The sequence below is a fragment of the Chrysochloris asiatica genome, unplaced genomic scaffold (assembly GCF_000296735.1).
Source record: "Chrysochloris asiatica unplaced genomic scaffold, ChrAsi1.0 scaffold00013, whole genome shotgun sequence".
NCBI classification, from domain to species: Eukaryota; Metazoa; Chordata; class Mammalia; order Afrosoricida; family Chrysochloridae; genus Chrysochloris; species Chrysochloris asiatica.
Window position 1 is genome coordinate 11,811,778 of NW_006408531.1, and position 12,983 is coordinate 11,824,760.

The 12,983-nt window shown below is 39.9% G+C and overlaps 1 protein-coding gene across 1 annotated transcript in view; it reads right to left on the reverse strand.

Annotated features, from left to right (window-relative positions):
• Positions 1-1,108: 1,108 nt before the first annotated feature.
• KIAA1244 (KIAA1244 ortholog) overlaps positions 1,109-12,983 on the reverse strand; it is a 243,304-nt gene continuing 231,429 nt past the window's right edge. Inside the window, exons 32-34 of the mRNA XM_006834625.1 lie at positions 8,383-8,504; positions 4,835-6,056; positions 1,109-2,284 (exon numbers count right to left, since the gene is read on the reverse strand). Of these exons, the coding sequence (XP_006834688.1) occupies positions 2,093-2,284; positions 4,835-6,056; positions 8,383-8,504 (1,536 nt within the window). The 3' untranslated portion in view covers positions 1,109-2,092. The remainder of the gene's footprint in view (positions 2,285-4,834; positions 6,057-8,382; positions 8,505-12,983) is intronic.

The following is a 12,983-nucleotide window of genomic DNA, read 5'->3' on the forward strand; positions in this document are numbered from 1 at the left end:
ATCTGTAAATTAAGAGAAGCTTCCTTTGAATGTGTAGACTCTATATAAACAGTTGCTACGCATAAACATAAGGACACTGATTTTATCATCTGTTTTACTAAAGCTTTATCATCCCCAGTAAACTGTGAAGATGAACCATATAGTCACAAAACCCCCCCAAAACAACCATATTGCTATCTCAAGAATTCATTGCCTGGTGTGATTAAAGCGTTGAAGATCTGTTTCTAAACCCGAATGAGGAGCAAAGAGAGTGTTCTGTGGAACTGGAAAACTGTTTTTTAGATTCTGCAGTGTGACCTCTAGATGGCATACGGAACAATAAGGTTCTTTCTTTTATGCCAAAGTAAACCAGGGACCTTGTCTTCCTCTAACTGTAGAGTGCTATCTAATCCTCAAGGAAGGCAAAGTTGAAAAACACCAGGTCTGATACAGCTCAATGTAAACGCCTTATATCATTCTATACTGAAGAATTGATGTTTTATGTTTAAAGATGTAAATTCCTTATATCATTCTATACTGAAGAGTTGATGTTTTATGTTTAAAGATATAAATTCCTTGTTGATGTTTTATGTTTAAAGATATAAATTCCTTATATCATTCTATACTGAAGAGTTGATATCATTCTATACTGAAGAGTTGATGTTTTATGTTTAAAGGATATTTGATCATGAGTACATTTTCAAGGACTAAGAAAATTATGATACAGGCAATTTACTATATAGAATGTATATAAGTAAGCTTGACTGAGGAATGTTAAAAGAATAAGAAAATGATTCCAAATTAGTGTTTTAGCAATAATTAGGTAAAAAGAAACATTTTAATTAGGCTAGGATATTGGTCTGAATAAAAAGACCTCCAACCTAGGGTACAATTTACTTAAACTCAAGGAGAAAGGGAATTTTTTTTTTCTTTTTTTTCTGAGGCCAGAACTGACACCACACTTTTACAAATTATATATTTATAATTTAAATCTGCCAGTTGCTTAAATCAAGATTTAAAATGATCTTATCATTACCCCCATCCCCACCCCTTCTAGTTGTCTCCCTACCCTACCCCCTTCCTGCCGCCCCCATTCCCTGAGAAGTCAGCTCACTGGATGAAGGAGTTGGAGTTCCTCTCCTCCACCTGTATTCATATAAAATGAGTTGCATTTTTAATACTTTGTTTTCTTAAAAACCAAATGCTTTACCGTATGTTTAGATACCTGTGGGGCATAGATATGTCTGTGCAACAAGGGGCTAAGGCACCATTTCTTCTTTCCTTTCCTTGTCTGTCTTGGGTGCAGAAGCAAAGACTAATGGGACACAGCCAGGGTGGCTGGTCAGTCTGAAGTCTATTGGTACAAAATACATCTGAGCCAACAGTAATGGGGACTCTGTGTCAAAGCCTGCCATGCCACAGACTTAAGCCCTGCTAGGAAAGAAGTTTTTTCCTCTAAAATAGGGAAATAAAGGCACAACAGTACCTTACATGGGAAGTTGGTCTATACCAACCTGAGAAGCTTGATAATTTAAGAACAATTTTGAAATGTTCTGGAATATTTTGCAGCAAAAGTCATCCCTTTCTTGATTACACCCAAGAATAATGTTTTTGTTTACTTCCCCACCAAACCCATAATCAAAATTCTCTTCCAACTTATAACATCTGAGTATTTATATATCATCTTGCCTTACCATCAGATATCGCCATAGAAAAATGGTGGATTAAATGAATCAATGTTGTGTTTTCAAAGGAGTAGTCCTTGAAATTGACCCATCTGGGGACGAAACTGCAAGCAAAGCTCTGGGAAATAAACTTCAAGATTTAGAAAGATATGTCAAGGAATGGAAGTGGCTTCTGAAATAATGTGCAGAATCAGAGTATCATTTGTGTCATCTGGGTACCATGCCAGTATCCAAATGGCGCCAATGCTGATTGGTTAGAGAGTGGCTAGCCAGGCGTTTTTTGTTTTTTTTTTCTTATTCGGGAACACTGGTCTCTAACAAACTAGTTTATATGGGGTGCTGGTGGTGGGGAAAATGCTATTGGGTGGGTTGGCAGGCATACTCTAACCCTTGCTATTTCATTTCCTTGTGAATGGGGTATGAGTCTTCTACACAATGATGTCATACACACGGCCCACTCTGCCCAGCCATTCTCTCACAGCCTGGCGAACTCTGATATCAGTCACGTGACAGGTCAGCTGGCTGATGCATGGGAACACTGCTGGCTGCAGGGCAGTGAAGGTCTGGTCTGGAAGGATCTGAATCTGATTGAGAACTGTTAGCACCATGTTGGTCCAGGCCTAAGAGAGAGGATTTAAGAGAATTAGCAGCTTTCTCCCATGGTTTCACATGAACCCTCAGGTGTGGCTGTGCCTGCCATTCTGTTAGCACAGTTTCTCAGAGTTTAGGATGCAGATCCAATTTTTGTTGATATAAAGTGCTACTATTGATTAAGTCCTGACTCATAGTGGTATGAGGGGCCTTCAAAATGTCCATGGAAAACTTCCACTACCTTTTTATCCTGTTATACCGCAAAAGATTTGAAGAATCCTGTTGCCGCCATGTGTCAATCCAGTGTCTTTCTCTTTTTCCCTGACTCTGTAATTACCAACCATGACAGCCTTTTACAGTGACTGTTGTCGTTGTTAAAATGCCATCGAGGAGTCGGTTCCAACACACAGCGACCCTGTATAGGGTTTCCAAGGAGCAGCTGGTGAGCTTGAATTACTGACCTTATAGTTCAAAGTAACTTTGCAGTCCAGCACAGTAACCCACAGTGCCACACCAGGGGGACTGGCCCCTCCTAATTTGATATACCTATAATAAGCTAATACTTTAAATTTATATATATGTATATGTGTGTGTATATACACAATGTATTATAGATATCTAGATATGTAGCAGGAACTCCTGGAGTAACACTATAGTATCGGCACTGGACTGCTAACCATAAGGTCGGCAGTTCAAACCTACCAGTTGCTCCTCAGAAACCCTATATAGGTTTGCTATGAATCAGATCCGACTCAACAACAGCGACATGGACAGCAGAGACACACCCGGACATTAAAACCAAATCATTTGCCATCAAGTTGATTCTGACCCACGGCAACCCTGTGTGTGTTGCAGAGCAGAATTGTGCTTCATCAGGTTTTATGGCTGCAGCTCATCAGGCCTTTTGAGGTGCCCCGGGGGTGGGGGTGGGGTTGAACTGACAACCTTTCAGTTAGTAGTTGAGTGTGGAGTGCCAAGTCAGTGCAGTTAACAGTAGAAATATCTTATTTTCAGCTATTACAGACGTCTAAAAATTATACTTATTCCTTGAATTTTGAAAAAATAATCTTGTCATGAGACTTCAAAAGATCACATAATTATATCTACAGCCTTTGTAATGCCTAGACAACTTGGAATATGCATGCTTTAATATATAACTTTAAAAATTAAACAAAACCCCAAAAAGCATGATAAACAATTAAGATGTATGAGCTGCCAAAAAGGTTGTCTATAAACTCTTTCTTGACTGAATCAAAGAAAATTGAGGTAATATTGATTTAAATAAATTTATGTGGGACATATACAAGAGGGCTTGAAAAGTTCATGGAAAAATTTCACAATCTGTGGATTCTAATGGTAGAAGAAGTAGGGCCCGTTTCTTCAAATTCATGCAGCTATATATAAGTCCCACCAGGTTGCAGTATTTATTACAATTGGAATAAAAGCTTCCCAAGAAACCTGAGAAAATGTTGGTGGGTGATCTATGTCCCACAGGTCACAAAAGTGTTATAGAATACTATACCTTTCAATTTGACTATATACTTTCAAAACTGCTTAAAGATGGCTTTTATGGGGTCTGAATTATGAAGGTTTTTTTTTTTTTTTTCTAAGTTTAAGATATTCAAAATAAAATACAATAACATCTATATAAAGCATCTTGCAGCACTTTTACTAATTGTATTTACTCTCTGAGAACATACTCCTGTATAGCTCTGTAGAAACTTAGGGCTTCTCATCTTCTAACTTCTTACGTGACAGGAGTGTACAATTTAAGATAAATATTCAGATTAGTTTTCCCTGTCTCTAGATCCCTCAGTTTCTCTCTTCCAATTTCATCTCTTCTCAAAGAATAAAAAAAAATAAAATAAAGGAATAGCCACACTCAAAACCCTTTGAATAATGTTTATGTGCCCAGGATGGGTTAGAAAAACTCGAGATGAAAACAATTCATTGATACTCACTTTTCTTTACATATGCTTCCTAACTATAGACTTTCTTCACATGAAAAACGAAGGAGTTAAATGTCCATCAGTTTTATCTGTTTCAGCTTCATCTTACCTATATAGGTGGTTTGCTAATTTTTTGAATTGTAACTCACTTGATGACACTTAACAACAAGGGAGGTGTAGGAGAACTGGATAAGTACAAGATTGCTAACTGCAAGGTCAGCGGTTCCAACTCACTAGGCACTCCTTGGAAACCCAATGCAGGGTTGCTATGAATTGGAAGCAATACAACAGCACTCACCAACGAAGAGTGATGTGAAAGGTTGGTGGTGTGAATCCACCCAGAGTACCACAGAAGAAAGAACTGGGATCTACTTTGGTAATACACCACATGGTGATGGGTTTTCTTCATGTGTGACAAAGCATGTAAACATTGCCTGAAAGTACTGGAGAACATAATTTGAGTTTTACACAGATTCTGCCTGAGGTCAGGTAGGCATCTTACTTTGGAGTAAGTGACTCCTTTTTGGCTTATATCAAATTCCAGAATATTTATCAATGAGGGTGAACAAACATGTTAACCTGAAAACCAGCCTCACACCTCCCTATGTGCCCAGGGTGGCAGGAACGTACCTGGATCTGGGCTTCAGCGTCTCTCACAGATACACTTAGGTTACTCCCAGTGGAGCCAGAGCGGGGCCTCTTCTCTTGCCGTAGGAGTTCGGGGCCCGCACTGAAGGAATGCCGCATCTGGCCTTGGTCCATCAAGTGCTGGGGTCGCTGAAGCAGTGGCGAGTCCTGGCCCCTTGAGCCCAGCGGCTCTCCCTTCTTCTCCACTTTGACCTCTTTGGTGAAAGTGGACAGGTTGTGCTGCTGTTTGCGCTTTTTATATTCAGTCATTAACTTTGAGATGGTTTTGTCGGCCGCCATGGTGTAGACTTTGTTGCCAGCATTCTCCCACCACTCCTTTTTCTGGCTGGGGTCTTTCTTCTCCACTTTGGGACTTGGGGGCAGCATCAGCATTTCCCCACTGCCTCCCCTCAGATTCAGACACTCGCTGATGTGATCCCGGGTTTGACTTCGGTCATCCTCAGAAGGTGTATCTTTTCCCGAGAAGCCCCCTGTGGAGGGAGTGGAGGATTCTGACTGGAAGGAGGGGAGGATAAAGAACGGGTCATTCTTGAAGAGAGGGGGCTCCTCCATACTGTTCTCCAGGTCCAAGTGCATCTGGATGTAGTTGTTGCATAGTTCCATGCACAGCTTGTGAAGCCTCTTGACCAGCCACACCCAGTCTGCATTGCTGACAGGCTGGACACTGAGAGAGGGCATCCTTGCCCTCCACTGCCTCTTCTCCTTACCCCTCGGGGGGCTGACCTGGGCAGTTTCCTCAAAAATGTCTTCATCTTCTGATGAGCACTGCTGAGAAGAGTCTGTGCTTCTCTCTTCATCCTCAAAAAGGACCTTCTTGACTTGCTCCGCAGTGATGGTCTCTTGATTGGTAAGGACAGCACACACCAGGGCATGGAAATAAATGTTAAAACTCATTGCAGACTGGCGGTAGAGGTTGGCAGCGCCCCCAATGCCTGATACCTTCTTCAGCAGGCATTTCAACCCAGGGCTGGTGTCAAACTCTCGGGCCGTCCTGTACGAATCCAGCAGCAGATCAAAAATGACTGCCAAGTTCTGCATAGAGATGTACCTGAGGAAACCTGCCATCTTGTTCTCTGCCACCTGGACTGTCTTCTCCTCTCCAGGACAGGGCCCTCTGACAAACTCTTCTAACAAAATGTCATTCAGGTTCTGGAGCAACACTTGGTGAGACAGCAAGCTGACCACAACTTCCCTGAAGGAAACACTTGAAATGAAAAGAAGCGTTGATTAGTAGCCTCTGCCTTATAGCAGTACTTGATATTTTAGAATATTTCAGAACAAATAATTGCCAGCATTCTACTGTCTTCCTTGAAAATAGTCAAAGCTCTTCAGGCATGCCACAATAGCCATTGAAATGGGATTCCTGATACTATTTACATTTCAGGAGCTACAGAATTAAATAATGGGGGAGTATGATGTCTCTGTAGGATAGACCCTGGACTGTGAACCATAAGGTCTGCAGTTCAAGCCCATCAGCTACTCTGTGTGAGAAAGAAGACACTTTCTGCTCCTGAAAAGATTTACAGCTCGGAAACCCTGACTCACTGTGAGTCAAAAACAAGTTTATGGCACTTAAAAACAACAAGGATGAAATAGTCTCAGGAAATAGGATTTTTACTTATTTTTTTAAATAGGCACAATGATTGGATATGGTATACTTTTTAATCATTGTAATAAATTAAAATGTCAAATCAATTTTCCTTTTCCAACCCTTTACTCCCTTTTTTCTTAGAAATCTTATTGTAGTCTGGTTTGCCGGGACTATGCAATTTTTCCAGGATTAAATGTTAGTGTTTTAGGTGCATACAGAACAAAGCTACAGTGCTTCCAACATGTCAGGAGAGCCAAGCACTGGAATTAAAATACAGGAGTATTAGGGAGATAACAGCTGCAAGGCTAGGAAATCAATGGATAATTTAACTTGCAGCAGCCACTCAGCACATGCACATTCCCTGCTGCTTCCCTTCCTGCCAACATGGCCATGGAACTCCTTTCTGGGTCTTGAAGAGTCACTGAGTTCCAAGGAGATGCCCCCAGGTCAGCTACAGCTCCCCACCCCAGTCAAGACAACAACTTCCTGTTCTTTTCCTAATCAGGGCACAGCCTGGACTAGGTAGCTTCAGAAGTGAAATTTCCAAATCTCAGTGATTCAGTCCCTTCAGTTGGCTTGAGCTTACCTGAGATTCTGGGTTTATGTTTTCATGGTTCTTAAATGTTTGTGAAAATAGCTTATATTGCAAGTTAACTAATGTAATTGGGTAATTATAAAAAAATTCATATAAAAGTATGAATACTGATTTCAAACATCCAACCATTTTTGTAAGTTGTTTTTGCTTTAAACAATTTTTTTTTATAAATAGCAGAAAATAATACCAATCCTTAACTATATTTAATTCCTTAACTATATTTAAAGAAGTAGAACACTTCCTAAACGTTTTCCTGCTGTTCTTCAGTAATAATTCATTTCAAAAGATGATTCCATTGCTATTTTAATATATTCTCTGTGTGGTAGAAAAGTACTGTTCCTTACATTGAGTGGCAGGTATGTACTTATGAAGCCTGGAGAATAACTTTGGAACATTAAATATATGCTTACGACTGTAACTGGAAATTTATCCACATTGTCAGATTCATCAAACCATTGTACTAATCAGCTAACTTTTGGGTTCGTAACACAGTGCCTATGAAATATTGCCCACTAGCTCCCTAAAATGATGGTAAAGGACACAGACCTTTAGTTCAGTCAGAGCTGGTTTTGATTTGGCCTCGAGTGGTTACAAGTTGGGCTGCCAACTGCAAGGTCAACAGTTCGAAACTACCAGTGGTTCCGTGGGAGTAAGATGAGGCGTTCTGCTCCCGTAAAGATTTATAGCCTCGGAAACCCTGTACAGGGTCGCTATGAGTCGGAACCGACTCCACGGCACACAACAACAACAACCACTTACTGTTGTGCGTTCCTAGCTCTGATGTGGTAAGGTCGACACATAGTACTTCACCTACAATTCTTAAAATAGTTATCATCACTACTAGTGTGTGAAGCGTTGTAAAAACCGGGGTAGTCCGTCATTCATCTTTAACTCTAGGAACAACTTTTTCAGCAGTGGTAAGATGGTGAAACTTGGAGAGCCTTGTTTTTCTGGGTCTCCCAAGTTTTCTATGTTTGACCAGGTGCATTTATACCATTTTTCTGTTGTTTGTGTTAATGAAAAATATGAGTTTTCCTTCCCTGAAAGGCTTTACTGTATTTAAAAAGTACAAGTTCTTGTGGAAGGACACAGATTCTTTTTGTTTCCTGCCAGCTCTATTGTTCCTGAAACAAACAATATGACTCCAGTCTCTAATGACAGTATGTCTAAAAGGCAGGCCATTTGGTTAAAGGGCCAAAAGATTTTTTTTCTGAAAACTTTTGTTAAATGTTACCACAAATGCCTAGTATTTTTGGCCTACGCTAGGATTATAGTAAGTAAAAGCTAGGACTAACAAACTTTCTCAGTACTGAGCCCCTTCCACTGCTCAGTTCCGTGGCTTACCTCTTCTTGATGTGTCCATTTGGTTTCTCATCAGGAGGCAGCTCAATGATGAGCTGACAGGACTGCGCATGATCAAAGTTGTTTGGAGTCTTTGGTGAGCACTGGGTGTCCAGCATAAACACCTGCAGGGACACACAAAGGTACTGTTTAGTCCTCCCCAGTCCCTCTGACTCCACCAACAGTCGTTGGGTGGCCCTGAGCAAGCACCTTACTCTCTTTACCAGTTTTCTCAACTATAAAATGGGGATGGTGATAGTTTCCTCCTTGGTACATTTGTTCAGAATTAAATGAGTTAATATGTGTATCAGTGGGCTTCAAAATGTTTGTAGAAAAACAGAATGAGTGGAATTGAGAGGAGGTGGGATAAGTGATAGTGTTTTATGAGGAATACAGTGTTGTGGTCATTGTGGTTAGGTGCTGTTGAGTCGGTTCTGCATCATAGCGATCTTACAACAGAACAAAACACTGCATGGTCCTGTGCCACCCTCTCAGTTGTAGTTACGCTTGAGCCTGTTGCTGCTCCCACTGTACCAATCCATCTCGCTGGGGGCTTTCCTCTTTTTTTGTTGATCCTCCACTTCACCAAGCATGATGTCTTTCTCCAATTATTGGTCCCTCCTGATAATATGCCCCAAGTATGAGAGATGAGGAGTCCTGGTGTGGTGCTGTGGGTTAATGTACCACACTGCAAAGCCATTTGAACTCCAAGGTTGGTGGTTCAAGCTCACCAGCTGCTCCTCGGAAACCCTATCCAGGGTCACTAGGGTCAGAACCGACTCGATGGCACTTAACAACAACATGAGAGATGAAGTCTGGCCATCCTGGCTTCTAAGGAGCATTCTGGCTGTATTTTTACCCCCACAGATTTGTTTGCTCTTCTAGGAGTCCATGGTACTTCTTCAATTTTTTTAATGGTTTATTGTAAATTATGTGATAGTGTACATGGGAGAACATTAGCTTTACATTCATCCTATTGGATATCCTTTCATTGCCATAGTTACAATCCCCTCTATGCATCATCAACCAACCAAGGTGTATACCCTGCAAGCATTCACCTTGGTCGTCAGTCAGCACACAGCCCCTCTCCCTCTCTGTGTCTAAAGTCCCCAGCTGCTCCATCTCTCCACTTCATCATCTCTGCCTCCATCTCTGGCGTCACTGCTTCTAGACTACAAAGTCAATCACTCCCCTCCTTTTCTATAAAACATCCACCTTTACATTTCCAACCCTCACAGTCAGTCCTGATAACAATTATTCACTGTTGTCTCACAGGAGACCTATCCACAGCTAAAAGTCCATTGTACTTTTAATATTCTTCTCCAACATCATAACTCAAATGCATCAATTTTTCTGTGGTTTTCCTTATTCATTGTCCAACTTTTACATGCATATGAAGCTACTGAAAATCCCATGGTTTGAGTTAGGCACACCTTTGTCCTCAAACTGAAAGCTTTGTTTTGAACATTTTAAAGAGGTCTTGTGCAGCATTTGAATTCTTGTCTGCTGCTTCCACGAGTGTTGACAGTGGCTCCCATTATTCCTCCATTTATCATGAAGCTATGAATTGGTCTGCTGCTGTTTTTATAAGTGCCGCTGAGTCAGTTCAGACTTATAGCGATCCTGTATAGGGTTTCTGAGGAGTGGCTGGTGAGTTTGAACTGCTGACCTTGTGGTTCAGTGCATTATCCTGCAGCGCCATAGGAGGGTTTTTGTTTTCTTTACAATTGAGGTGTTCATCTGTAAGTATTTTAAATCCTCCTTACTTTCAGCAAGCAAGGTTGTATCATCTGCATATCACAGGTTGCTAATGAGACTTCCTCCAATCCTGATGCCACATTCTTTTTCATATAATCCAGCGTCTCGGATTATTTGCTCAGCATACAGATTTACTAAGTATGGTGAAAGAACATAATCCTAGCATGTCTCAGAATGAGGAGAAACAGCTGCAAGCATCCACTTATACTCAGAACATGGGATGTATCAAGTATGAATCTAGAAAAATTAGAAGCTGTCAAAAATGAAATGGAATACACACATATGAATATTCTAGGCATCAGTGAACTGAAATGGACTGGTATTGGACATTCTGAATCTGATAATATGATGGCTTACTACACCAGTAATGACAAGTTAAAGAGGAATGGCATCACATTCATCATAAAAAATAACATTTCTTGATCTTTCTTGAAGTATTATGCTATCTGTGATAGGATAATGTCCATACTCTTATAAGGAATATCGGAGGCCACAAGGTCAGTTTGAAAGGCAAGGCTGATGGTTCAAACTCACCAGCAACTCCTCAGAAGCCCTATGCAAAGTCGCTATTGGTCGGAACTAACTCAAAGTCACTTAACAACAACAACAACAAGGAAGACCAATTAATACCACTATATTATTCAGATTTATAAACCAACCACTAAAGCCAGTGATGATGAAATTGAAGAATTCTACCTACTTCTTCAGTTGGAAATTGATCAACATGCATTCACAATATATTGATAATTACTGGTGATTGGAATGCAAACATTGGAAACAAAGAGGATGGATCAGTCATTGGAAAATATGGCCTTGGGGAGAGAAATGATGCTGGAGATTGCATGATTGAATTTTGTACAACCAGTGACTTCTTTATTGCAAATATCTTTTTTAAACAACATAAAGGATGACTAACTATACACATGGACATCCCCAGATAGAATACATAGAAATCAAATTAACTACATCTATGGGAAGAGATGGTGGGAAAGCTCCATTATCATCAGCCAAAACAAGTCCAGGGGAAGACTCTAAAACAGAACATTAATTGTTCATATGCAAGTTCAGACTAAAGTTGAAGAAAATTAAAACAAGTCCACGAGAGCCAAAATTTGATCTTGAACATATCCCACCTGAATTTAGAGATCTCAAAAACAGATTTGATGCATTAGACACTATGACCAAAGACGAGAAGAGTTGTGTACATGAAGAGAGCAAAATGTCAGAAGACAAGAGAGAAGGAAACGACCAAAGTGAATGTCAAAAAAGACTCCAAAACTTGGTCTCCAGCATAGAGATGCTAAAGCAAATTGAAGAAATGAGGAGGTAAAAGAGCCAAACAGAAAATTTCAAAGGGAAGTTCGAGAAGACAAAACCAAGTACTATAACGAAATGTACAACTCATCATTTATCAAGCTGAAAGAACTGAAGAAAAAATTCAAGCCTCGTCTTGTAATATTGAAGGATTGTCTGGGCAAAATGTTGACTGATGAAGAAAACATTAAAAGAAGATGGAAGGAATACACAGAGTCATGGTATCAAAAATAAATGATGTTCAATGATTTCAAGAGGTAGCATATAATCAAGAGTCAACGGTATTGTAGGAAAACTTCTAAGGTGAACTGAAGGCATAGGCAAAGAACAAGGCTCTAGGAATTAATGGACTACACATTGACATATTTTGGAAAACAGCTACCTGGCTAACTGTTTGGAAGAGATCCATATTTGTGCCCATTCCAAAGAGAGTTGACCCATGCAAGTAAAAGCAAGAAACATTTTGCTAAAGATATTTCAAAAATGTCTGCCCACAGTACACTGATTGGGAACTGTCAGAGGTTCAAGCAGGATGTAGAATGAGGGATATCACTGTTGACATCAGATGGATCTTGGCAGAAAACAGAGAATACCAGAAAGATGTTTACCTATGCTTTACTTACTATACGGAGCATTACAAGCTACAAACAACATTGTTAAGAAGGAGTATTGTAGAACACTTAATTGTGCGCAGGAGGAACTTGTACATAGACCAAAAATGGCAGTCATTTGAACAGATTAAAGGGATACTGTTGAAGGGACACTGTAGGGTTTAAAATTAGGAAAGGTGTTCATTAGGGCTATATAGTCTTTCACCGTATCTATTCTATAATGACATTAATCCAAAACTATATGAATTATTGAGTGGAAAATGGAATTGTTCCTTGAACATTTTAAAGCCCCCTTGCATTAGAACAGAGGAGTAAATAGTCAATAGTGATAGTTGCTGATACTAATCACAGCACTACTACTTCTATCACAGGATAATCCACTGCACTCCAAACAGCAAATGCCAACATTTAAAATTAATCAAGAGTAACATGATTAAAGGGACAATTGAACAAGATGAAATAACCATAATAAATATCTATGTTCCCAATGAAAGAGCTCCAAAATATATAAAACAAACTCTAATAGATTTGAAGAAAGAAACAAATGAATCTACAATAATAGTGGGTGATTTTAATATACCGCTTTCAAAAATGGATAGAACAACCAGAAAGAACTTGACAAAGACACAGAAGAACTAAATAACACAATCAGCCAACTGGACCTCATAGATGTGTACAGAGCATTCAACCCAACAACTAACTGCACAATACAAATTCTTTTCCAGTGCACATGAAACATTCTTCAGAATAGGCCATGTTTTAGGCCACAAAATACTATAACGCATCTTCTCAGACCACAATGCTATCAAATTAGAAATCAACAATAGGAAGACCAAGGAAACCAAGTCAAATACATGGAAACTGAATAACACTCTGCTGAAAAGCGACTGGGTAGTAGAAGAAATTAAACGTGAATTCACA